At 40.2% G+C, this 27,884-nt stretch overlaps 1 protein-coding gene across 6 annotated transcripts; it reads right to left on the reverse strand.

The window, feature by feature from the left end:
- Positions 1–1,666: 1,666 nt before the first annotated feature.
- ppfibp2a (PPFIA binding protein 2a) lies at positions 1,667–27,812 on the reverse strand. Of its 6 annotated transcripts, XM_042502937.1 has the most exons (24): positions 27,737–27,812; positions 26,521–26,762; positions 21,899–21,985; positions 20,022–20,135; positions 18,113–18,244; positions 15,267–15,563; positions 14,836–14,928; positions 12,900–13,011; positions 12,665–12,697; positions 11,974–12,035; positions 11,229–11,307; positions 10,946–11,070; positions 10,447–10,514; positions 10,303–10,363; positions 9,441–9,576; positions 8,139–8,280; positions 7,204–7,332; positions 6,732–6,882; positions 6,404–6,515; positions 6,026–6,114; positions 3,260–3,382; positions 2,843–2,968; positions 2,563–2,751; positions 1,667–2,464 (listed from the first exon to the last, which is right to left on the reverse strand). In XM_042502937.1, the coding sequence occupies exons 1-24, from the start codon at positions 27,798–27,800 to the stop codon at positions 2,243–2,245; spliced, it is 2,988 nt and encodes a 995-aa protein (XP_042358871.1). In that variant the 5' UTR covers positions 27,801–27,812; the 3' UTR covers positions 1,667–2,242. The 6 variants fall into 6 exon arrangements, with proteins under 6 accessions (XP_042358871.1, XP_042359096.1, XP_042358950.1 ...); XM_042503162.1 differs by lacking the exon at positions 15,267–15,563; XM_042503016.1 differs by lacking the exon at positions 12,665–12,697.
- Between the last annotated feature and the right edge of the window lie 72 nt (positions 27,813–27,884).

The raw sequence follows: 27,884 nt of genomic DNA on the forward strand, positions 1-27,884 counted from the left end.
GCAAAATGACAAACAAGTTAACCCTCAGTGGTGCACCTCAGTGAGTCAACTGTGAAGGTTCAGCACTGGTAGCTTTTTATGGCACACGACATATCCACAGGCAACACTGACATCTGCTGGTTTAAAATGAGGATTTTCTTTACCTTAAACATTTACTAAATGTGCATATGCTGTCTTTCATCATAAGTGTCATACACTTCCCCGTCACTAAAAAACATTTTTGTAGTACTCTTACCTCCACTGTATTCAGCTGTCACATTTGCAAATCCCACTATTCCAGTCCTCATTCCTAATGTCCTCTGTTTTCCATTTAACACGGATCAATTAAGTTGCGTTGCACACTTATCAGCAGGACTAATTTATTTATGAACCTGTCATTTGTAATCATTGATCCGGATGTTTACCGTTAGGGAACTAATGATATGCAGAGGTAAAAGATTCCCTAATTATTGTGTTTTGTCTAATTGAGGCTGTGTGTTTCTGCAGGAGGGTTCAGAGGGGAGCTGACTGCGGCCCTGCCTGCCACACTAACAGACGCGCCTGCAGAATCTGAGTAGATTTATTTATTTAGACTTCATTTCATTACAGCACTTAGGCTGTGTAAAATGCAATACTCTGACCAAAACTGGTTCTGTCTCATTTAGCAAGCACAGTAACTGCAAAAAAAACTACAACACACTGGGAGTGGATAAAGTGAACGTTGGTTAAAAGCATGCAAATAGCAAACTAGAGGCAAATTTAGCTCCAGTCAAGGCAATCGTCTTAACGTCTTATTACGTGTTTGAGCCACAGTATTTTAATAAATGCCATATCAACACCACTCTACTCTGCTTGAAATGGCGATTTAGGGTTCTTCCTTCACTCCAGTCAAAAGAATTAGATATTAACCCTTTGAAACCTGGAGCAACATTGCTTCTCATGTTCTGCTTTCAGAGGCCTTTCAAAGGCATAGTTGACATCAAAATGAAGGTGGTCCGGGAAAAGGAGGCAGAAGTAGCTGTAAGGAAGTAGGGAAGGGGCCACCGGCCCACATCTGTTCAAAGTACCAGATTGCTGTATCATGACTAGTTATTGTTTACCAATAAAATTGTCAAAATTAGTTTCCTCACACTTGAACAAAAATTGAAAAAATACAAAAATGCATAGACATAGTATTCACTCTCTACTATGTTTTATCAAGATTTTCATTTTTTCTGACATACTAGACTTAAAATAGTGAGAGCTGTATATTGTATATTGTATTTTATGTTTCATATTATAAACTCAAACCACAAAACATCTTTTTGGGTTTAACAACATTCACAGCACAGCTGTCTATAACTGCCTCAGTTTAAATGAAAGCTCTTAATATTCACGAGAGTATGGTGTATTTTTGCATTTTTGTTTTTTGACCAACAGTGGGCAGTCTTTGATCAACTCATGTCGAGATCTGAGCGCCATCCTGAGGAGATGTCTCATTCACTACATGAAATTTACTGCAACAATGCCAATCATTTTCAGAAATTAAAAATTCTCTAAACATAAACTTGAAAACATCATTTTCTCATATTAGTCTTGTATACTGTAACTGAGCTAAAATTTAAATATGATTCGTGTGAGCATGTAAACAGCAGATGGCAACAAAAGCATCTGCTTTGATTATCCAAAAAAATTACAATAAGACAGCTGACCTCATGTTTATTTTATTATTGCATATTCACAATGTTCTTATGAAACAGGGTTTGAGTTGCAGAATTTTAAGTTATACAAAATCAGATGGTGCAGAGGAGTAAGTCTACTGTCAAAAAAATGAAATGATTTAATTTGGGGATTTTATTTGTCAGTCAAAGAGAATGAATGAGAGACATCGTTGAAGTAGTCAATCCAAATATATAACAAGAACAGGTTGTCAGTATTCTAACTAAATCTCCAGATGTTTAGATACAAAATAGTCAGTAAAATGCATTGTTTTAAAGCAAAAGTATAAGCTTTGGAATCCATCTGTGTAAGGAATGCAGAGAGCAGCTTTCATAAAACACAATATCACCATTCATCACCATTTTAGATGAATTTTGCTAAAGCAACATCTGGTTACAAATACATTAACAACAATTAACATCACCTGTTTAACACAGCATCTTTGCAGCCCATCCAGCAAATCACAACATGGAGTCATCTTGGGTACATTTCTGCATCCAAATTTCCACTGTTTCACAAAGTCACTTAGTGAGTGAGAGGAAAGCGTGCTGTATTTTTTGAAAAATTATTGTTTTGGGCTATTCGCCTGAGCTTTTACGCCCGTGTGCTCCCGCCTCTCAGCCTGTCTGTCCAAGGTGGGGCTGAGGCTCCTGAGTGCAGCAGAAGGTAAGCGAGAAACCCCGTTCACTGTGAGCGCTCCACTGTCTATTGGGCAGATATAGTCTGCAGATTCATCAAGTCTCCTCTTTCTGAGGTGACTGAATTGGGTGAAGCCCAGCTTCTTTGGCTGAAAACACACAAAAAGTTAACCCCATAAATAAATCATTTAGATTTTTTCTGTTGCAACAACGACAGAACATTTTGATTCTTAGATCATGCTGTTACCTTTACTTTCGCCGTGGTAGTGAGAGGTACATGGCCTGTGGCGTTGCCATATTCTCGCTTCTCCTGCGTGGCCTGATGCCCCACCAGGGCAGAGAAGGCGGTGGCAAGGTGGCGGCGGAGCAAAGTCTTCTGTGGAGGAATATTTAACAGCAGGGCCAAAGTCTCAGAGCTGAAGCGTGGCTCTAGGATCTATGGAAGAGCGTAGTGACAGCAGGAATATATTTAGGTCTCCAGGCGTGTAATACCAGTGTGACTTGTAGACAAAAGGTCCAGTACTTACAATCAGCCCACCATGGACGCCACTGCCCCGTAGATTAGGAGCATACTCTGCAAGATCCACTGCCCTCAGCCACTCCATCACGCGATGGTTAGACCACTGCACCACCTCTGACGGAGAGGGCTGTTTCTGAAGAAGGTAAATATATATATAAATTAACTGGAATTATACCTCTTTTATCTGATTCTTAAATGTTTGGCCCTTCTTCTAAATATGTGGGCAGAGTGAAGCTTAAACAGAACCAGGACTTTGGAAACAAAATGCTCTGTTTGGATTCATTTCATGTTTGTCTGTCGCCATCTTGTGGACAACAGTTGTTATGACAGCTGCTCACCATCTAACATTAACAAAGACAACTACTTTATACAGTTTAGCCTGGCACAATCCACAAGTTGAGCTCTAGTTTTTCTCGTAGCTTACCTCTTCCCCCGGCCTACGTCGAAGACAGTTGGGGTTGAACTTGTTGGCATGGAGAACATGGATGGCACATTTAATACTGAGATGATGAAGCTGGCTGGTGACCTTCAGAGTCAAGAGGTCATTCTGAGTGAAAAGCAAAAGAAAGTCAGTGAACGTTATGAAAATTATACAAATTCATGACATTGTTTTATTTTATGTTTAATTCTGGAATTTAAAGGTCCAGTCTTTAGGGTTTAAGGGGGATATATTGATAGAAAGTGAATATAATAAGAGGATGATTTTCTTTAGTGTATAATGTTCTGAAAGTAAGAATTGTGTTTTTTATTTATTTTTATTGCTTTAAAGTATTAGCCGTTTATATCTATAAGTGAAAGTTAAGAGGTTTTGAAGTGGGGCTGTGTAAGACGCTCATGTAGGCTATAGTTATCGTAGGCCTATCACATACAGTAGACAGGGCATGCACCCCAAAGCTCAGCATAATACTGTGGGTTCATATCAACACTTTACAATTTTCGCCACTTTAACCCTTGCAAACCTGGATCTACATCAGTTTTCTTGTGCCACGTTCAGACTCCCTTTTTATAACCCATAAGACCCTTTGAAAACCCTTTGATGTCTTTTGAAAACATAGGGCAAAAAAGGCACTGACCAACTTGGCAAGGAATTTCCCATAAATTGCAGGAAATTTTACCTAAAAATTTATTTGAAAAAAAATGCTGAGTTATTAGAAAATACTACAGAAAGTTTGGGAAAATGTCCAGACAGCTATATTTATATATAATAATTACATATCTAACATTATATTACAAAAAACTGTATATAAACCAATACATATATTTTTAAAATATACATTTTTTCAGCACTTTTTTCTTGTTTGCCTTTGCAATCTTTTTACCTTTTTACTTTTTTTGTGCCAATTTTGGGGCCATGTCTTGTTATGTAACATGTTGTATTCTATGTCTTTAAAAGAAATCAAAACAATTTGCTTAAGTTTCAAAGGGTTAATAAAACCTGCCTACAAATGATCGCTGCTTTACCTCGCGGTCACACAGCCCTTTCTTTTGGCGCTACATTTTTCAACCGCATAACAACCGTATCCCTACGCAGACGCCCACCTGAGCCGTGCACGGTATTAGGCCGCCGATCAGCTGTTTGAGTCAAACTTTCGGCGGGTTATCGATGAAAAAACAAATACAAGAGTGATAAAGAGGGCGACGACGACATGGCTACTATCGCGGAGACGAGGGGACACTTACACACCGGAGTACGAGAGAAAACGTTTTAAAAGGAGATTGAACAGGCCGAAAATGTGACATAAAAGGGAAATGCGTGGAGGCTTTGTGTGCCAGCAGAAGCTAACTGTGGACTGTAAACACACAACCTCAGGATCCGACTGAGTATCAACGTGCCAGCACCTCACACTTCACTGGTTGTTTGGTGAGTCGTTTCATACGTTTGTATCTTGATGTTTGGGTACAGCGGTGCTCTCCTGTGTATCTGTGGTTTATTTGGATGTGGTTTTATTATCCTCATGAAAGAAATAGTAAATGCAAACGCAGAGTTATCTCAGTCTTGCAGGTAAAGTGTTGATATATGTGTCAAGTGTAACTTTATTTGAACAGCCCAGAAAAAAAACACTAGCATGCAAAATCTTCAGAAATGTGACGTTTAGTTAGCACTTTCTGACAGGCAGCAGGATAATAGCGTGCACGGCTCAGGGGTCCTCTGCAGGAAGACGGAAGTTGTGCGGTTGATGTTAACCCCTGAGCTGGGCTTTACGGTGCGCCGATATCCAGCTTCTACTATCACTTTTACAGCCCCCCGGGGTGACGAGCATTGTCATAAGGACATTTTTTTAAAACGTGAAACCGCTTTATTCAGTGTTTTTACCGGTTTAAATCACCTGATGCCTTTGTTTTGAAAAGGGGTCGGCCTGGCTGATTATTGGGGCCAAGATTTGTAATTTTGCCCATTATCTGAATCGATATTTTATTTTAATGATTGCTGATAAAATTGATAAATTAAAAAGTGCAAAGAAAGCGTTAGGCATGAGAGGAACTTTTACTTTGTAGAACCTCAGAGAGATATTTTTATTTATTCATTTTTTGCTTGAATTTTCACTTGACTTTATACAAAATGTTGCTGGGAACTTGCTGTAGCCTATATGATGTTGAAGTTTTGATTAAATGTTTGCTAAAGGCATTTAAACAAAGTTTTGTGTTGGAGCTTGTTATATTCCAAATTCTAAATATTGACAGAAAGATTTTCATTGTCATTGTAAATGCACATCTATTCCAAATATTGATTGTCGGTCTCATTAACTACTAATAATCCTTATTGGTATTGGCCCTGAAAATCCAATGTCGGTCAACCCCTCCAGTTTTGAATTGGAGGAGATCTGCGGATGATTCTGCTCGAGTAAAAACCTCCTGAAGGTCAGCACACATTAGGTGCTGGGTAGCAGCCTGTCTGCAATGAGCCCAACAGCATCAGTGAAACACTGATTTGTAACATGCAAGTGATTAATTCAGTGTTATTACTGGATTTAATCATCTTGTCTAGTTTGTTTTGGAGAGGAGCGGAGAAGAGAAGGAATTCTAACTGGGAGTTCAGGCTTGGCACACAAAATGAGTTTCAGTGTGCTGAAACCTACAATTCTCACTACTAGATGGCACTAAATCCTACACACTGCTCCTTTAAATGAATATATTTACAGCCCTGTGCTTTAATAGATGGCGTTACAGTACATGCGGGGTTAAGTCTTACCACTGTGAGGTATTGTATCATTCGACCATCCACTCGGGCTTCATGGAAATTGTCTTTATACTGAGGCAAACCGATGTCATCCAACCAACCTAAATGGGTGAAAATCAGACATTAACTCAATTCACTGTCTAAACTTTTGCGTGCTGAATCATCAGCTGTCTAAACATATTTACTAAAACTGCTCACTTAAAATAGCCTGCAGTTCCTGGTTTCGAATGCTGGCTATATTTGCATTTTTTATAATACATTTACATCTCACACTGTACATGTCTTTGTTTGGTTCGGTTCACCAGAGGTCTCATTGTCTGTTCGTAGATCATATTCAAATGAGAACACGCAGCTCGAGAAGTAAAATATTCCATGTAGAAAGAGTCTTACGAGTGACCCAGATGTAGTCCAGCTCTGACGATTTCTCTATAACTTTAGTGGTGAATGCCTTCAGAGCGAGCTGTAGCTTCTTCCTGTGCAGTGGATTCTTCATGCCCATCTCCTGGGGTCAGAAAGGATGTTGTTAGAAACAAACTAAATTTTGTGGTATAATCAGTGGTTTACCCACACACCATGCAGCTTGGTGTAGCCTAATAAAACTTCCAGTTTATCTGTGAATATTTTTTCTGCTACAATCTCATGGTTAGATCGGTAAATGCACGACAATTGAGTTTTGAATTCAAGATATTTCCAGTTTATTTTAAAGTGGCATTCATACCTTTTCAAAGTCCTGGGGTGTGGCAGACAGCAGAGTCTGTCCATTTTCAACCCACTGCCTGGTGAGATTGACGTACTGGCCTAGTCCATAGTCCTCTAGCCAGCCACACACCTGCTCCTTGGTCCACTGGCTGAATGGAATATTCATATCACTGAAATTTAAAACAAAGAAGCACAAATCAGATTATTTTTTATAAATGTATTGCAAAAGTATTTAAAATCATCTCCTTATTTCATAAATCACACAATACATTTAAAACAGAATTTGTTACACTGAGGCCTTTCCAAAAGCCCTCAAGACACTTTCTTTTGGTATTGAAGGATATGGTGGAAGTGAGTGATGAGGCAGGAATACCACACAAGATTATAAAAAACAGCAAAGCATAACAGCGACCAAGCTGATACAAAACCCTTAAACGCCTAGAAAAGGAGTTCTGTACTGCCAGGTCAGGCAGAGGCACACTGAACTTTACCGTGCAGAGTTAAAAGATTCGGGGGTCCTGGTCAGTCTGGGTCCTGCTGTTGCACGCAGTCCTCCTCTTTTAAACTGACCGCCATCTGGATCCGCTGCCTGGAGCCCTCCAGACTGGGTTCTTCGAAGTCTGTATGTGCGAGGGTAAACAGTAAAATGATTATAGATGTGACAAAAGTGGTACATTTATATGTTGTTGTTGATAATTATAAACAATAAGATGCAAGATAAAGGTGAAATCAGAAATACTTATAAAACTTAAAGTCAGTTACAGTAATCCTTATTCAGCATCTGATATTTGTGTGTAATTGTGTAATTTCAGTTATTGTATAGTGTTTACTTGGCAAGTATAATAGTAGGGCAAGTGAAGTAGTAGAAGACAGTTTAATATATGCATAACCTATTTATTAATGAAAAAAATCTTTCTATATTTTCCTCTCTTTATGTTACAAAGACCTATATATTTTAATTATAAGGCTGTCAAATAATAATTTTATTATATTGTGATTAATCGCAGATTTTGATGGTTAATCTCAATTAATCATTTTTTATTATTGATATGTTTTCAGTGCTTAGTTTTTTTTAAAACAGTGTGACGTGATTGGCACCACTGGACTCCGCAGGTCATATACTTTCATAACCAGCGTTACAACTCAGCCCAGTACAGCCTCTTAAAAACAGGAATGTCGGTAAAGCGATTTAAAAAAAAATAAAAATGGACCTTAATCATGCGATTAATCGTATTAACGCTGATGATGCTAATATTACGCGCAATTGAAAATATTCTATCTAAACCATGTTATTTAGACTTGCTGTACATAATCATACATAAACTTCATTAAGGTCTATTTAATGTTTAAGTTCCTTTTTTTTTGCCCTGTACTGTAATTTGTGTTGGCGCATTGTTGATGTATCACTGTATTTCCCCAAACTCACTTTCCCCAGAGTCTCTTAAAGCTCCTGTTATTCTTCATGTATTCTGGTGAGCCCACAGCTCGTTGGCCCGCCTGTGTGTTTGCTCCCGAATGAACGGGGGAATTATCGCTTGAAGTGCTGTCATCAACTTTCTCCGGCTTTCCTGTAAGAGGTTACAAAAACCACAGTTAGTGTAATACTACCAAGTACTAATATGGTTCAAACTGTGTGAAAGGCTACTTAGATGCAACATGTCATAGATGCATTTGATTGGTGAAAAAAAGGCAGTTTACTTGTGATAATTAGAGCAGACATAAACTCCCTGTAATCTTGCCAAAAACAAAAAAAACCCATAAACAATGGGGACGATTAAACAATCTAAATTAAAAGTTTACTGTTGTTTAGGCATTGTTAAGGACGAAATCTTGCTGGCTGAGTAAAAAGCAGTAAGTGCAGTTTTTTTTCTTTTCTTGCATACCAAACAGAACACTAAGAGCTAAGTAGTGCATGTGTGGCCGCCTCTTTTTATAGTACTTCTCTCAGCAGAGGGAGCACAGGTTACAGTTGAGTTAAGCAAATAATTCATCGGTTAATGCCCCATGAAAAAATAAAGGGTTTGAGCTAAATATTACAAGGTGTGATGTGTATGATACGGGCTGCAGTCAGAACGCAGCAGGGTGGGGCTTAAGTTAAAACTGGTCAGTGAAGCTGAGGCAGGGTGGAGCTGGGATGAATGTGGTCAATCAGAGCAGGAGAGAGGGTGTGTTCGCTAAGGGAAGTCTATCCCATGATCCATCTGCTCTGTCAGTAGCCCCTGCAATTAGATGTGATCAAAGGTACAGTGGTCGTCTGGTCAAAGGAGAGTGGTTTGCTCCAAATATGAAAACTGCCGTTGCTCATGGGAATTGCTGGCCTCGTGACCATTTCACATAAGAAAGAAGTCTGAACCTGCGTCAGGGGTTATTACTGCAAACTATCCAAGGCTGTAGCCAAGAAATCAATATTGGGTGGAGGGACCAAATCTGCAAGGGTGTGGTTGCGGTACCATAATGTGAAAATATATTTCCTACTATATTTTTATCATGCTACTCCTTTCCTGTGTGTCATAAGCAAGTACAGCTATACAGTATATTGTGCAATACGCATACAGCTTAACATAAATGATTGACTCATTACTCAGACTTCATGGGGGATACCTGACAAATATAGTTATGTAGATAGATATTCACGTGAGTTTTCTATGTCCCTGTGTACTGGGCACGGCAACACAGCTTGGACAAACCACACGTAAAACAGCAGTACAGCTCATATGTGTGCATTTACTTTGGCTGGAGTCTCCATCTTCGCTCCCATCTGGAGACCTCTGACTGTGGATTTCACTGCTGTCTCTGCTCTCATTCTGCTCTGAAAGAGAGGAATTCACCGGCAGCGTCTGACTTCTGGTGTCATCCAGACCACTCTGGGAAACCACACAGATACAAATAGAAGAGACAGTAACTATAAATAAATGTACCAATTTTCTTGCTATTTTAATGGGAGTTTAAACATAGAAGAGTTGGCTACTCTAAAAGTAAGATAACCCTCAGAAAGCAGTCAAAATCGAACAGAATTTTATCCATAAGGTTAAGCATTGTCCAAAAAAAAATATTGTGTATAATGTAAAAGCCATCACATTTTTCAATAACCAAATTGTAATTTAACTACTACAGAATTGTGTGGTACTTTGCAAATTGTCCTACAAAACATGACAACAACTCACACAACAAGTTAACAAATTACATATACTGAAAAAATACTTTTTTAAGGAAAATACATGTTTAGGAAACAACATTTTCATTAGGTGAATGCAAAAATAATTATTTTGATTATAAGTTTAAGTAATAATAATAATAAAAAAATAATAATAATAACCATTTCTGGTGGCGACTCGCGAAGGTAGCAACATTGAATAAACCTGTTGACTAATTCCGCCAATCCCAAAAATGTACAAAACCCTGTACTTAACAAATGCGCAAATTTTAAGTTCTCTCATGTACCAATATATCTTGTAAATGTATCTTGTAAATACTGTAGGAAAATAGATAAATAAAAAAGCAAAAGAAGCATTCTGGGTTGATTATGATCTACATTAAAGAAGAAATGACAAATTATTGGCCTGTTAGGCTAAATGTTGATCACAAAATACCTTTTGTAAAGGTCCATTTGGCAGATCATTCAAGCTACTTGATAAAGTATGTGGTTCTGTTCTGAGAAGATAAAAGTACAATAATTTTAGAAATTATACTTAGAAATATTGGAGATGTCCACTGATGAAAAGCTGCATCACTACCTGGAATCACTGTCCTTCTGCGCTGATGAAGTAGATGTTTGCTGGGAGGAAGAACTGCTTATGGAAACCTGTGATGAGTAAAGAAAATAAAATTAAAATTATGTCCATACAAACAAAACACTTAAACAAGATGCTGTTTGCACTAGCGTTGTTAAAAATATCTATTTATGGTTACCTATCAATTATGCATGTTTGAAACCGTTTCAGTACTCATTTTCATTGATACAAAACCAGCTGCACTTTCAAACTCTCGCTTATTGTTGATATTTACTACAGTCATTCTGCTGTTCTCTGCTACTAACCAAGAAAAGAAAAGCCATTGTTTTCATGGTATAGTCTTATTATATTTATCTTTTGACATTTTTTAAAACAATTTTATGCCTTCAATGTCAATTTTTCATCTTTTGGTTTCGAAAATGGTACTGAAATTCAGTATTTTTCAGGGTATTATTTCAAAGTTAGAAACTCTAGCAGTGTGACAAGATAAGTTTGCACTCACTTCAGACTTTACATCCTCAGATTTTGTACTGGCAGAGTCAGCATTCTTCATCAGTACATGCTCCTCTTCCTCACTGCTGCTCGATGGAGTCCTGCCATTTGACAATGAACGAACAGCAGATGGAGCTACAGTAACAAAGAGAAACAAATACCTTTTCCGTAACTCAAGCAGTGTACAAAACTGTTCGAAAGGGAAGTGTGGAAGCTTTTACTCTTCTTAAAATTGTTGCTAATGTAATGCAGATGACACAAGGGAAGGACAAATGAGCGAATAAGCTGTTTACCTTGCCTTGTGGTGTGAGTGACTTCTCTGAATTGCTTGCACTGATTCAGGAGCAGAGTGAGCTCCTCAATGCGTCGGTCCTGAAGAAAACAGAGGAAACCCATTTAAGATGTTTATCTAAGGTTAGGAAACACACATATGGACCATCGGCTTCACTCAACTACTGACCGAAATGCCACACAAACGTCCCACTTTCACCATATGGCCTTTACATCAAAGTAGTGAATAGGGAGGGTTTGACACAGGCCTGGCTGGAAATCTTAGTTGTGGTAACCAGCTGCGTGCAGTGTGTGTTTTTTGAAGTGGTGCCCATGCCTGGTTTTGTCATGGTTCTCTTAATGCAGCGCGCTCCAAAATTAGGCTTGGCAGGTCGAGGCCTACTTAAGTGTGGCTTTGCCTGAAATGGCCCGCCTTGGGGTGTGTGGACGTGTGTGTCTTCAGTAGTACGCCACATGTAGGCCCGTGTCTGTGAGTCTTTAAAGTCCAAGATTCTCTGGGAGGGAGAAGACAAAAGCCCCTCTGTGCTATAAATGGTCGGAGGGCGGCGCCTCGGAGAAATGACAACATCTAAAAACAGTTACCTTCTAACCTTTTAAACAGCATGATGATAGCAATTCTTTATGCAGGCTGGTGAGACACTTTACATTGTAGTAAACTGATGACAACACACACACACATTGCTCTGTGCTGCATAATCACATCCAGCTGTGTTGACCAGAAGGCCAAGGTTTCCACTGGTAACTTACCTTTTCATCATTGGCAGCCACCAGTGACTTCATTCCACTCCTCAGCCTCTGCAGCTCCTGGTCTATAAAGAGAAACCCCACACTGATCATTAATCTGTATCGGCAGCTGCCCATGCCTCATAAATTAGCGTCTTGTATGGACACGTAGTGACGCATGGTTATTTTGAAAGAAAGAAAAGGCAAAATACATGCTAGCATGTTGTAGATTTATTCCTCACCAGAGTGCCATCCAAACCATGTATATTTAGATTCCCCCAAGCCCTTTTTTAATCTACCATTCATAGCTTTAGCCATGTCAGCGTTTACATATTTGGGCCCACAGTCCGTGGACACTTCCTTTGTAACCACTGCAGGCACACAGGCAGCATTGCTGGTGAGTGACAGTGATTATACCGGGCGAGTGCCCCAGAGATGTGTTTATCTATGACAGACAAAATTAAGAACAAACAAGACTTTATGCTCTCAGGAATCCATGACAGCATAAATGGAATGACAGAGCCAAAGGGAGGATAGATAGTGCATCGAGTAATTTTTGGAAACCAGTTGGTGATTGTCAGCGTTGCCCCTCAGAGCACAAGGAAACAAAAGATAATAAAATAAAGAGGCATGTCTGGAGTAAGGAAATAAATGAAAGATCAAAGTTAGACATGGCCCGGGGGTTTAAAATGATTTTCATTAGGTTCAGGCTTACATTTGGTGTTTAGCCTCTTCCTGTACATCTCCTCTGAGAGAGACAGAGAGACAGAGACCCATGATGAGACAGTTTATAAAGGGCCGAGAGACTTTTCCCACAGCTGTTACTGTGAGTTAATGTATGCAAAAAAGCAGCCGTTACCATGTCACCTCTTAGGCTGGGTAACTTTGTCACAATGACAGGCTGCTGTTGGCAGGTCGGTGGAGGGCTCAAGGCTGGGTGCTTTGCTTACCTCTCTCCGAGCTCTCGGGGGATAGAGAGGGTCTGGCCAGCAGCTGAGTGTGCAAGCTCTCGATCTCAGCGTTCTTACTGAGCAGGAGCTGCTGAAGGCTGCTGATCTCTGCCTGGAGGTGCCACACAGTGAGAGGAAACTTAGCAGAATGCATGCATGCAATTCTGTGCACTGTATGTGCCAACACATGTCATGATAAAACATCTTTCCTATTGACAAAAACAAGACATTTACATGCAGTGAGTGCACGTGCCCCCACTTGAAACACAAATATCTCACCACTATACATAAAACACCCACAACAAAGCACAGCAATCCTTTTTGAGTATAAAGGGGCCAAATATTGGGCCACTTCTGTTTGGAGTTCATAGGTTGTTTTGAAGTAGGTTGCAGATAAAGAAAAAACAGATGGCAGTAAGTTAAGGTTCAGGCTGTTCTCTGTGCCAGTGTGTTCTGTTTGTGTGTTGTGTAGAAAAAAAGGAAGGTGAAAAAATAACCTTTTTGCCTCATTTACTCCCCATCTCACTTTATCAAAACACTGATCCCTACTGGTTTGTTTAAAAAGCTAGAGTTAGATACATAAACACACACATAAAGATATTTTTATATAGTCCAGTATCTGCCATATCAACATCTGTAGCCAATTATTCCAGTGTGCACGCACGTTTTCCGAGCTTGATTCCAAAAACATATTTGCCTAGCGATTTGCTACCAGAAGCTAAAGCTCAAGAAGTAAAGTGAAATGTAATACATGTTCATTTTACAATTCTAGGTAAACATCCAGGTACTGTAAAGATTCAAATGGGACAGGGCTTAACAATGAGGATTGCCTAATTGCCCAGGGCAAGTAAAATCCCATGGCAGGCTAGTAAATCTAGTAACTCACTTGCCCAATTGGGCAGGCGGTTAAAAAGAATTGAGCACTTTGTTTTTCTGTAGCTGATAATGGGAGTAGCCAAAGAGTGAGCCGTCTCACTTTCTTCTGTTAGGGGTTGAACATGCGCCATACAAATCAGGCACTCCTGCGAAAATGGCGACAGGTTTAGTTTGAATTTCAGTTATCCTGGAAACAGGAGTATAGCTGGGTGGCATTGGAGGATGTGGGTGAAACCTTTGCTATGTATTGCGCAGTTTTCCATAAGTTTGAGTGCAAGGTGAATAACTTCATTGGCATATGAAGTTTCTGTTATTTTATAGCTGCTAAACTATAAACTATAACTAAAACAATATGTGTAGGGGCAAGTAACAATTAATTCTGGCTAAGTAGATTTCCGACCCACTTGACTGATCTAACAAGTGAAGAAACAACATTGGCGTCGAACCTTGCAGATGGTAATACAGTTTTTACATACACAAGCAACAAACCAGGTGTACCTTATTTGAGAACTACTGAAAGTATTGAAGTATGTGGATAATTCCAACCTTTAAAAAATGTCAGGCAACATTTATATGATGAAGTAGTAAATTCAAACAACTGTTTGAGTGGGCAGCTCAGTAAAATATATCTAATACAAAGACACAGGCAGATATTGTACCGGAAGGGGAAGACCACAAGAAAGACTGAGCAAGAGATGATGAAACAATGGGAAAGATAATGATTTTATCAAAAGGGCAAGAGCAAGTAAAATTTCTCAAGAAAGTCTGTGAAGTTAGTGCCATGGGATCATGCCAACATATACAAGTAGGGCAATAAAAAGGGGACTAAGCCATCATTAAATCTATGTCTACAGGACTTTAAAATAGAAGGTGAAATCGTTCTCAGACTTCTTAAGAAAACATAGGTGAATGTGCAAGACAGAATGACTCACTTAACTGGAAGGAACATCTGGTTTGGACAGCATTTAGGAAAGTTGAGCGGACAGTTAGCAGTGGAATTTGGGCACTGATGGTGTACTGCAAAGTCTAGACGCCATGAAAAATCAGAACTTTCTTTTACCTTTGTTACTTTGAGTTTCTTCTCGTACTGTATCTTCTGATCCTCCAAGTGCTCCACTTTGTCCTTGAGAATCCTGAGCTCTTTCAGTAAGACCTAAAACAGAACGTATGGGAGGAGTTAGCTGAAATATTTAGGTGATGTTAGTAAATCTGCACGTTGTTCTTTCATAAAGCGCAATGTTAAATATTACACAACTTGCACTCTATTAGTTGTGACACATACTTGTGCATAACTGATAAATGCAATTTTTCAGATCGAGTTGCACAATAACATTAATTGCTGCTTTAGTGAGCACAGGAACATTTGGTGCTGCACAGGATTTTTAGTGAGTGCTTGTGTCATTTGCATCTGAAGCTGAGGATTACACACACTTAGTGAGACAACCCATGCTGCACATAACATTACAAGTCATGCAGGCAGGCTGTGCCTACACTTTCTTCTCCGAAGTGGTTCTGGTGCTCTGCATCTGAGCTACCCTCTTCCAGACCGCATGTGTTCCCATCAGGCCCATTTGGAACCTCCTCTAGTTTGTGTGTCACCCCTGAGGATCTGTCACAGGACGGCCCGGGATTTGAGCCCTCGCCCTCAGTGGACTCAGTGGGGCAGGCCACTGGAGAGCTGCCATCAGCTGGGATTTCTAAGGCCTTTTTCTCCTGGATCTTGGTATTGATCTCCTTCTGAAACCTGCACATCTGCTCCTGCAGCTCACTAATGAAATTCACTACAGTCTGACAGATGCAGTGGGGGAAAAGAATTGAGAGAAATACTCAGAAAGAGAAGAGGAAATACTGTAAAGTAGGTGTTTATGTAGTTGTTTGTGTGTGAATACATCGTTTTAGGAGTGATCTTTCAAATCAGTTTTTCCTCATGACTACATAATGTGATATTTTAAATCCAGAGAAAGTGTAGATTTGGTCTTGAGCCTGAACACATAGTGGCCCAGAGAAACAAACACATTCTCATCCCAACTCGTCAAATATTCCCTCTTTGACAGTGGACCTAGACGTCAAAATATGACACACCCAGGTACCCTTCTGTCAGTTTTAAACGTTGAGGTACAGCATATCAATTAACGCCTGTTCCATTGAGTCTTTTCAAAATAAACTTCAATTCAGGTTTACTTCCTTAGGTTTAGGCAACAAAAGCACGTGGTTAGGTTTACAAAAAACATCATGGTTTGGCTTAAAATAAGTACAGTTGTTATTAACATCATGTAATGTCAGGTGACACGTGTCACCACTGTAGCATGCTATAGACACTAGCACATTAACTCCACTGACTTTGGTTTCACATGGGAAATAAACAGCGGGCTCCCAGGTGAAAGTCCAGAGTTTGTTTGACCCATTCACCTCCCCACCTCCCCCACCCCTCCGCAGACTTGTTGCCGGTTAAACTGCTGCCAGTCAGTGCGTTGCATATTGCTGTTAAGGGTGCCTCTGTGTGTCAGTGTCTTAACACTGATATCCACTGACAAAGCAACAGTTTTTGAGGAGTTGGGTTGTTGTCTGCTGCATCAACAATTGCCATCACCCAGTACATATCATTGCGAAAGTTGCCTCTTCGCATCGGTGTCTTACACAGACATCACTGAAAATATGCAGCATTTAATGAGTTGGGAGTGAGGACGGGCTGGAGAAAGACAGATCCTCGACTGGTGCCCATAAACAGACATGTAATCTCATCTGGTCTAAACATATTATTTTTTGTTTGTTCATGAGCCTGAATCGTTGCCTTGACCATAAATCTATTAACACTTTACTGTTCCATACTCAAGAGTTCAGGCATATTCAGTTTAGGTTCTCTGCATTGATAAATCACAAAAGGGGTGAGCAGGTTTGCTACCCTTTAGAGGTGATCTGTGCCCATGTTCCTTCAAAAAGAGTGTAAACAGCAGCCAAGCTATGCCCGGACTGTGGACAGAGGAAGTCTCACTTGGGGTCCAGTACAGCGGATATGACAGATGATATGGAGTGCCTGCGTGGCTAAATTTAACTGTGAGCTTACTGGCTCCACAGCAAGGAGGCTTCCACTTTGTGTGTGTGTGTGTGTGCATGCATGTGTGAACATGTAAATGTGTGGACATGTTTGTGTAGTAGAGGCAGCACGTGGGAGGCCAGTAAATAGCATTTTTTTCCCTTTTCTCCTTAAGTCTAAGCAGCTGTTGTAGGGAAAGTTGTACACACGACGAAAGCAGGATTAAGAAGTGTTGAAACATTGCTGTCTACGAAGTCACACATACAGTATGCCATTTCTTTTTATGAAGAAATACCAAAACCAAATCCATATAAACACTTGAGCATAATTAAGTATATCTTTTTCATGAATACAGTTCAGATGTTTTTGGGAGCATGCTTCCAGTTAGGAAGAGGGTTCTCTTTTTCAGAATGGCCAAGTCAACCTTTACCCACCACCGAGAACAAAATTCTCTGAGCTGAAGCCTACACACACTCATATTTGGCCCGCAATCCATCATGCCAGCTTTGCTATGCAGAAACTCTTTTAACCTGCGTACACAAAGGCTCTTTGACCAGCAGTGTTTTGACAGTAACTACATATATTATAGTATCCTGCCTGCTGCTTTCCCTGCTTCCCCTTTCTCAAATTTATATGGTCAATGAATGCCCAGGAAGTCTGCTGGTAACCTAACACATTGCTCTTAAGCAAATACATGATTCACTTTGAACTGACAAAAAATTTAAACCCTTTCGGAGACCTTTTTTTCCTGTGGACTTTGCCCAGGAACAACTAGCCATGGTTTGGGCAAATGTTCCCCTCCATCCGTCCAGAAAGTGTTTATGATCTTCCATAAAATCAGCAGCTGACTTCAAGGTTAGATCCATCAGAACACAAGACAGATTTTTGTGTGTACCCTCGTCATTCCTGGCAGAGTTAGGCTCAAATTTCCGAGGACTAAAGTGAAACAGAAGTTGCTGAGGATTTTGGCTAAACTAATTCCTCCTTGTAAACAGTCCTCAGTGAACAAACTGGAAGAACGTTTGGTTATGAGGCATTCACATTAAGCAAATTTGCTAATTACAGAAGTATCATCAGAGTGAAATGATTCCCTCAAACTAAGTACATCGTGCCACTAATTAAAGAAAAGCAAGTAAATCAAGTCCAACTGGCACTGCTCAACAGGGCAATCTTGTTTTGATGAATATATATTAGCTTTAAACACATTCTTACAAACAAAACAAACATACCTACAGGCTGTATTATAAATTAAAAATACAATACCATAAGAAAAAGGCAGAATTGGCTCAGAGAAAACCCCTACCTCCGCTTTGTGCTGCCTTTCAGCCCCATGGCCCTGTTTTCCCTCCATGTCTGCCAGCTTTAATTTCAGGTAGGAAACCTCCCCCATAAGATTCAGCTTCTGGCTTTCCAGTGACGTCCTATGCAGGAGCTCCTGTCATCAACAACACACAGCAAGCGCATGAGGCAACACAACAGACACACAGGTACATACAAACATACATGAATACATAATCCTTTAAATGACACGCGGCACTCAATACTTACTGAACAAAGACGGCATTAAGTATGAGGCACAGCAAGCTTCCACTGCTGTAATGACGGTCCCCTCAGACAAACCCACTGGTTTCAGACGCTGTTTGAGTGGCTAAATATACACAACCCATGACCACTATTTATAATGCCTATTTCACAGCTCTCTCAAAGTACACACACAGCAGAGGGGGAGAGAGAGTGAGAGAGAACGATACCAGAAGCATGCAAAACATTCATAGAAACAACATTAAAATAACTTTGACAGGTGCATTTTCCTGTCACTTTGAACTGCTGCCAATCAAACCTGGTGCTGTGGGAGACTATGGGTCAGCTGTAGTTCTGTGACTATCTCTTCTGAATGGCTGTCAGCCTTGAGAGTTAAGCCACTACTATGCGGGCAGATGTATTACTAATTTAGTTGATGTCAAGCAGGTGCTAAATCACTTAAAGTCCAGAATTGAGCATCGGAGGCAGGCAAACAGTACATATGGATACATCCATTTAAAACTCCGGCTTTGGAAAAATATCTGGGCTTCTTCTCGAGTATACACATGGAAAATATTAGAGCTTTGTCACCAGGAAGAGATTTACGGCTCACGTCCAAAGCCTCATAATGACCATGTCTCCAAGAAACCAGCCCTGGCTGCCCTTTGATACACTGCACACAAACAGCACTGAGCGTAGAAGTAGACACCGAGAGCTTTAAGTTTTACAACTCATCAGATAGTTAAAAGACACATTCCTGGCGCTCAGTACATTTGTCAGAATAGGTTGAAGCAGTCTAGTTTAGTGGAAATTTCGCAAGAGCAGCAAGTGTAAAGTACATTGATTTCTGTGTACCTGGTTCATCTTATTCCACGGTCTGACTGCAGCAAAAGAAGAGTAAGTGTGTTTCCCTCATGGATGCAATGGTTTCAAATGTCTTGTAGTTTTAGACGATTTCAGTTTCATGCATCCATTCCATTCAGTGTCCTCTGTGGTGTTTAGCCGTCTCTTGTAGAGCAAACAACTGAAAGTTGCACACACACACACACACACACACACACACACATACACACACACACACACACACTTCGAACTCTCAAAGAAGCACCACCCCTGTTCTTTTTCCCTCCCATCTCTCCACCTTTTTCAGCTGTTCCTCACTTACTCATTTGTCCCTCTCTCCTTTCCTCTGTCTCTCTCTTTCTCTCTCCTTCTGTCTCTCTCTGTGTGTGTGTGTGTGTGTGTGTGTGTGTGTGTTTGCGCACGTGTGCATGTAGGGTCCTTGTTGTTTCACATTGGGGGTGTGGCCAATGCTGTAATCACCTGCCCAGACAGACCAGTCTGGCCCTGCATAAACACTTTGAGACACTGCCGTGGAATGAGTCGGAGTGTCCCAAATATTTTGGTTGTCAAGGTAATCTGCAGCCAGAAACAGTGGAATCTGAGCTAGGAATTCACTCTCAGGAATGTGAAGTTTATGAGAAAATATCTGCAGAAGAATCCTCTTTAAAAGAAAGATAGATAGTCTGGGACCCTGTCACATGTTATTTAACGGAAAAACAACATTGATATAAAAACTCTGGATGTAATGGAAGTCAGAGTTTCCTGATTTTGGTCCAGTATACATCAAGCATTTTGGTTTTTGGTATTGACAAAGTCCATTGTAAGTTGTTTTGGCACAAGGTCAGTACCTGCTGTAGCATCTCCTCTGTGGAGTTGAGTTTGTGCTGATGCTCCACTAAAGAACTCTGTAGATCGCTGATCTTGGCTCCTTGAGCTTCCACCTGGTCTGTCAGCACACTCACCTGTGTGTAGTTTTGTATGAGGACAGAAAGTTAGTTAGATGAGTCTTTTTTAAACCAAAACTTAACAATCAAACTGTTTTGCCATCATTTAGTTTCACCCTTTCTAACATTATTCCAGTCCGGGCTCAGCAATATTCTGTAGGCCTTAGATACTCTCTCACAGTACACATTAATATCAGCAATTTATATTTAATTGCTGTGTTCAATGAAATGTCTACATCTGCGCCAGATCAAACAGGGCAGTCGTTTCCTTTGAAAAGAAATGAATGATCCTTTGTGCCTCAGTAGAGTGCTTGCAACACTTCAGTGGCTCTGGCAATGTCAGCAGAACGCAGGTTAAATGTAAATCCGCAGAGAAACTATTAAGGCCACATAATAGCTAATCACATGCTTAAAAGGCTGGATGGACCAGCCAAGTGGAACGGATTTTCTAAAGGAATGTTTTATGTGGAGCCTCAAGAAACAAACAGGGCACCTGCTCTCACACACACCTACACGCTACAGCACACGGTGGTGCTAGCCTCAACCTGTCTGAGAGAAGCACTTGTTCAGCACTCCTCGTAACTACACACACCTACACACATGCATATGCAGACAAAGACATCACACAAAACAAGACATTCTGGTGTTGTAACAGCATGAAACCCAGATTTATAACTGTTGCTACACCCATGCAAAGGAAATACAGCTATTACGCAACGTTTACAGCACAATACCGTGATCTACCTTTGCCCTCGTCTCTTTCCTCTGGCGCTGTTATGCGATATGGGCACTGTTTAAAAGTAATTCCTACAGTGTGGTGTCATATGTTCTCTTTTGTTTAAGCACACTAATATCCAGTGGAATTAATTCACCTTTGAAATGGATGTCCAGGCAAGCTTTAGGTTCAGGCCTGTTTGTTGCTGGAGGCATTACGTTTTTGAGTTGTCCATACCATTCTCGTGAATATGATATCTCAAGAACGCCGTGAGAGAATTCCTTCAAATTTGGCACAAACATTCACTTGGACTCAACAATGAACTCATCATATTTTGGTGGTCATTGGTCAAAGTCTTTCTGGCCTTGTGTCTGTCTCATTCATGTGAATGCAATATCTCAAAAAAAGGCATGAGGGAATTTCCTTAAGTTTGGTTTTGAGAAAATTCCTTCAAATTTGGTACAAACATCCACTTGGACTCAACAATTAACCTGTTAGATTTTAGTAGTCATAAGTAAAAGGGTAGCGTCACTGTGAACTGGTTTGTGACAGTCTTGTTTTGAATGTGATATCTCATGAGGGCCTGACGGGAATTTCCTCAAATCTGGTACAAATGTTCATTTAACTCAGTAATGAGCTGATTAGAATTTGGTGGTCAAATGTCCAGGCCACTGTGAGCTTGTGTCTGTCTCGTTCTTATAAATTTGATATCTCAAGATGGACTTAAGGGAATTTATATTTAGTGACACTAATCTTGGGCATCCACCTTGAAACTGTGGTGATGGTATAGATCCTCTCTGCTGCTGGGTTGAAGATGTGTGTGAATCATCCACGTTCTGTAATATCTCACTTTTTTGCAGCAGCAACTATATTTGAAGTATTGTCTATTGTCATGGCGACATATGAGTCTGGACAGACATGGCTGTGAACTGTAACTATAACCTGGCTGGTTCTCGGAGGTATACAACTGTGAGGCAGTACTTCTAGTTTAAGTTTGTCTAAATCTTACACACAGAGAGACCAACAGAGATCTATTGTTTTGTATGTTAGGAGTGACTAATCTCACCTGCAGAATCAGTGACTCTTTGTCTCCCTCCAGACGTGATAAGCGCTCCTGGTAGGACTCACTATTGCCAGGGGAATGGAGGTTTACCTTCAAAATAAAAGTCAGCTATTAAATTCAGTAAATAGACTGTTAATATAGGACAGTTGCCCAGTGGGTGGGATTTGTTTTTCTTCAGTGAGGTCGCAGCATTGGACACATTCAGGCAAAGCTCTAGTCACAAACTTTGTTGTGTCAGTGGGTCATGAGTGGAAATGTCTGTAAGTGGTTTGCAGGTCCTAATCCAGCATTAAAAATGTGAACATTTTATACTGGCTGATTAGTGGAAAAAACATTTGAGTGAAGGCTGATCGGGGCTGCTTGTGTAGTCAGGGATATTTCAGAGCCATCAGTGTGCAAGGGAAGCAAAGTGCAACCAAATGGGCTCAAATTTCTCCAAAATCCAGGCTTTCAGCCACAATCATGGAAACATTATGTAGACCAGCGCTCAGCGCTCAGCGTTCCCGAGCCAACGAGTGGTTTGCAATAATTTTGAAATACCTTTAAACCTTTAATATGCTCTTTGCATCAGACTTTAAAATACACTAAATACATGTGTTACAGCTACATAACAGTACAGTATGCATACATTAAGTAAAGTTACATATATTCTTTGACTTAACTGTTTGTGATCGATAACATTTTTGTCCCGCACAGTCCCTCCTCTCGTCCCCTCAGTATTTTTCATGGTTCAGTTTTTGTGGCCAATAGTCTCTGGCTTACTTTAAATTGTGAACAGCTCTCATATGTTCTTGCTTTGTGCTTCATTGTTTTTAAAGTGTTTTCAAGCCAACTTTAAAAAAATAAATACAAAGCTAGATCCAACTCCTCCTTTTTACAAACAGTGATCCAAACTTTCTTTTATTTCCAAAATCTTGGGAAACGCACAAGTGCTCACAACACTATATATATCTGAATAATCTCCAGTGGGGATTATGTCCAAAAAGCAGCACTGATCTTTGAGTTAAACTAAATCACTATATGCATACACTGTATTGCGATTCAATCCAAAATAATAGCCAACACATCCTCTGAGAAACGTCACAGTTGTAATTGTTGTTTACTTAAAAGTGTGAAATATTTCAAAAATTTAGTATTGTCACATTTGATCAGCGCTGCCTAGTTTGACAGTTTGACCACATTTCAAAGCTAAATATGACCAAATTATGTAATTAAAAAATGTTACCAGCTGCAGCTTTAACCAAAGACATAATACATATCCAAAAAATGTCATGAAGATTAGTCATATCTCTGGTTTCTGGAAAAAATTAAAAACTACTTTTCCTATGTAAGTTAATAGCTGACACGTCCTTGATACATTATGCATCCATGGCTCAAAATTGTACATAATAATGATTGACAAGTACATGCATGAAAATGCTTCCTCTATGGATTTAACATTCAGTAAGAATTATAAGCTAATGGAGGCAGTGAGGACTAATGCCTTCTTAATGGCAGCAAGATGGTATGTGCTGTCCAAAGATTCCCTATAGGTTACAGTGGCAGGAAATGATCTCAGCGGACATGCATATCCATTTATCTTCCACCTCAAACACTTTAACCCTATGACCAGTTTGCAGGATGTGTTCAGCATGTCATCCACGATGATCCATTCAAAGACATTTTAGCTATTGTGTCAAAATGTTTTATTTCAGCTTGAATGAACGATTCGTCAGTGGTCTGGAGAGTTAACTCGCACCTCTGCAAGAGCCTTACTGCTCTGTTGACTAAAATCAAAAATGTTGTTTAAGACAGAGAAAACAAACCATGCACAATGTGTGTAATCAAATAAAAGGTGATATTCCCTGATGGTCCCTGAAATCCTTAAACGTTTGTAGGAAAAAAAAATCAAGGCCTCAAAGGTTTTTGAAAAGTGATGTAAATTAGGGCTGGGGTGACGCGTCGACGTAATCGACAGCGTGCATCATGAGAATGTGAGTTGGCAGAGCATGTTGTTTCGGCGCTGCGGTTGTCAGGTGCATCTCAGCTGCGTGTCAGCTGCAGCACATCTAGAGAAGCGGTGGCTTGCCGGTTTTCACGCGTTACGCTCGCGTTTGTTGACTCGATACCACTTAATACTGCAGTTTAAAGTCTCTCTCTGTCACAGAGATGAGGAAAAACAAAGATGTTTGTTTTACCTCAACTACCTTGCTTCCCTTTCAAAACAAAAGCTATCTGACTGTGTCTCTGTGGACAGAATGCCATCATGCTGATACAATGCATTTTATTTTTTGAAACATTTATAGCATGGGGTTGTCAGCTGTACAGGAGCTTGTATAACTTCATAAATGAGGAATATGTGTTTATAAATATGAAAATACAGCACTCACATCAGTAGGCAGCTCTGTGCCTGAAGGCCCAGTTAAGGCTGGACTATTTTAATGCAGAAAGAATGGACTAGTTATAATTATTTCTGTTAGAGAAAAGTTCTAGTGTTATTCAAATTGCACTAATTTTACTGTTTTTAATGTTAAGTTGGACTCCAAGATTTGAGGTTTGTTACTGTTACAAAGAGTAACTGTTCTGTTAAGTGACTTGAATTTGACATTGTTTTATTTGTTTTGCTGTTGGATTACTAAATGTAGATTGCACTTCATTCCGTTTACTTAAATGGAACAAGCTCTTGCATTAATTTTATTTTGGAGAGACTTCATATCAGACTGTAAAACACAGATTACCAGTTAGGACTGGGCTATTTTTTGTTGGAGAATAATGCCCTGCAGTGCAGACAAGTTTTAAAATGTTATTTTTGGTAAATTTGTTGTCATATTAATTGGGTAATAAAAAAATAATAGTTAGATCAATAAAAAAACATTGATAGATTAATAGATAAAAATAATCATTAGGTGTAGGTCTAATGTAAATAGACATGGCTCAATGAAAGTGCTTGAATTTATATGTATTCTGCAGATGTAGAAATGGCAGTGCATTTCATATCGTCTGCCATCACTGTAATGCAGCACAATGGAGAAGTGTTCACACAGTTTGTGTGAGTTTTTGTCAATCCTGATAATTATCTGTGTTGTAACGGTAATTAACCTTAATCTGTGTCTCCAACAATGCCGTGTTGGCTCCTTGAATTTAGAGTACAGTGGGCCTGGAAAATCATTGAACGGTCCTTAAAATCTGACGTTTAAAATGGTGTGGGAACCCTTCAAAAGTGAGCTGCTTCTTTTTCCTTTAGAGAGCATGTGTTGCATATTCTGCAGCACACCTCTTCGACTCACAATCTAAAAACGTCTTTCTCCCAAATCATCTACCATGGCAGCTATAATTATGTTGTAAAAGCAACAACACTGCAAGACCAAAACAAACAACCAAGATCCTTTGTGCAAGTTCTGGTGCAGTGCAAAGGTCTGAAGAGCAAACATGCAAGTAGAGAATGTCTTACCTTCTTCAGCCAGGCAAAATGTCTGTAGAAGTCAATATCATACTCCATTCTGCAGGCCCATTGTATTGTAGGTCTGGCTCTTAGATACTAACAGAATTGAGCCGATGCTATTATGCATCAAGGAGGATGAACAGATACCAAAGTCCACAGACAAAGCAGTGGCTCTTAACTGTGCTGTACCCTCAATCTCCCTGATCCCAACTCCTTTTACAGACCCTCCATACTGCAGTTGTAGAGAGAGCAGAGAGGACCTTGGTCCGTGTGGTTTGGATTCTGAGCAGCCTGAGACTTTTAGAGCTGAGGCGAATAACTCAAGCTATGCCAGTTGGCTGTACTCCCTTTCTTTCTTCTCCTCCCTTTTTTTCTACCTCTTTCTTTCTAACTCCCCCTTTTTGTTTTCTCCTGTTCTCAAGCACACTCAAACCACTTTAGTATTTCTGCTGCATTTCTGCTGCACCTTATGATCTCTCATCTTTGTCTGTCCTCTCTGTCTTCCTCCCCGTACCTCTCTCTGTCTGTCTCTAACCCGTCTTGCTCCGTCTGAAGTACCTCTCGGTCGAGCTAATTTTGTGGGGCTTCCTAAAGGGGCACAGGGGAGAGGAAACATTCTGCAGCACATGCTTGTCAGATGTTGTGCAGAGCAAGAAGTCAGTAAAGACGAGGCAGGAGGAGGAGGAGGAGAAGGAGACTTAGGGGGAGCATGAGCGTTAAGTTGATAATATTATAGTGAACTTGAGTAGAGGACAAATATTAGTGGTAACCTGGACTAGACATACAAACAACTGTTGCAGAAAAGAGAGGACAGGAGTAATCCAGGGGTATAAGAATGAAGGAAATGAGGGAGTGAAAGGGGGAGCAACTGCTTGTACTTGAAACAGGAGCTCTGGATCTCATTACTGGTGCAGTTTGCAATGAATCCTTCTTTCAGCTCTCTACGTCTTTGCAGTCAGGAAAAAAGCTCTCCAGATGTTGATGACCACGATCAAAGACCTAATAAAACCTGTGGACTCGTGGAGTAGTGTACTATAGTAGTATGTCTTTGCACTGTGCTCTTATCCTTTCTCATACAGTTGGTTTTCTATATCAGTTTTGGATTCATATTTGATGTAGGATTTGCATGTTACATAATGCTGTTCTAGTTTATCATTCATCCCTGTTTGAGTGTTCAGAGGCCATCAGATGATGCAGCACTCACCTCATCTCTCTTCAGCCATTTTAGTATAATGTGTGCTGTTTCAGTGGAGACTTGTTTCCTGAGAGAGTCCTGTTCTTCCTCACTCCGCTGCCCCTCCAACACCACCCTGAGGGCCTCAGTCAGCTGGAGAGCCTTGAGGGAGGGGACCGTGGCTGGGGCGAGGGATGAGGTGCACTCTGAGGTTTGGCAGTCCTGGCCATCTAAACGCATCAGAGCACTGAATAGCCCTTCACCCATTTTGCCTAGAGGAAAGAACAACAGAAAAATAGCAGAGAAAATTTGATTACAGCATCCTCGTTTCTTGGGCATGAGTGTTCAACAGATTTGAGAGGTGACCGGTAGGCTGCAGTACATTAAGAATAGTTCCTGAATTGGCCTCTTGGGGATGCTAGTGTGCTCCAGTGTGGCTCACTGGATGTAAACAGCATCAAATGGCTGTGCACTGTGGGATCTGAAATCCACAAATTATAAGTTCAGCTTGAAGGTTACTATAATCATCATGTCTAAGCTGCAGAAAGTACTTTATAGTCTTTGAAGTTGAATCAAAGGTACAGTGATGCAGTCGGGACACAATGGGGACATTATTTTTTAATGTTTAATGTTCAGTGATATAGTGTGTGACGTGTAGTTATTAGTCATCATCTGTGTACTTATGGTTGCACTGTTAACATAATAGAACATTGTCTTCTGACCCTGTACAAACACACTAACAGACTGCTGAGGTTGTGACAAACCGCGCTGACTAAAATGTATCACCTCTGCTAGAAAATAGCAGAAGACACTGGAAAGGAACTTGTGCAATTAGTGCAAAGGGAGTTTTAAAAGCTCAAGGAGAAGCACTAAAAATACAAAAGCATCAAACTGAGTGAGTGCCTGATCGCAGAATATAAAAAAAGAAAGATTACAGAGAAGAACTCATCTGTCGGGGAAAATTATTATGTATTTTCTACACCATCATAGAATCAAAAACTTGCTTTCTTCTATTTCAGTCAAACCTCTCCAACAGAAAAAAACAGATCTCTCGCTCTCAGCAAATGCTTTACTTATATTCTTTTCTTTTGTAGCTCTTGTTTGAAACTTATCTGTCACAATTTTAAAAGTTTTCTTTCCTGTGTACTGTATATGTGAAAATCACGTGGGCAGCACCGGCAATATGGAGGCCTGAAATTACAAACTGAGCAGTCCCAAGGTCTGATAATGAAACAAAAACTCTTACCAGCGATAATGTCATCCATTTGCTCCAAGGCAGCCTCCAACATGTGGCTGGCATTTGACGCCATGGCAACAAACTGTCTTACAAAGCAGCACTACTAGATCCTTTTTAACTGGTACGAAGAAGAGAGTGTGAACTGGTGGAATGAAAG

The sequence above is a fragment of the Plectropomus leopardus genome, chromosome 1, assembly GCF_008729295.1.
Source record: "Plectropomus leopardus isolate mb chromosome 1, YSFRI_Pleo_2.0, whole genome shotgun sequence".
Taxonomy (NCBI): Eukaryota; Metazoa; Chordata; class Actinopteri; order Perciformes; family Serranidae; genus Plectropomus; species Plectropomus leopardus.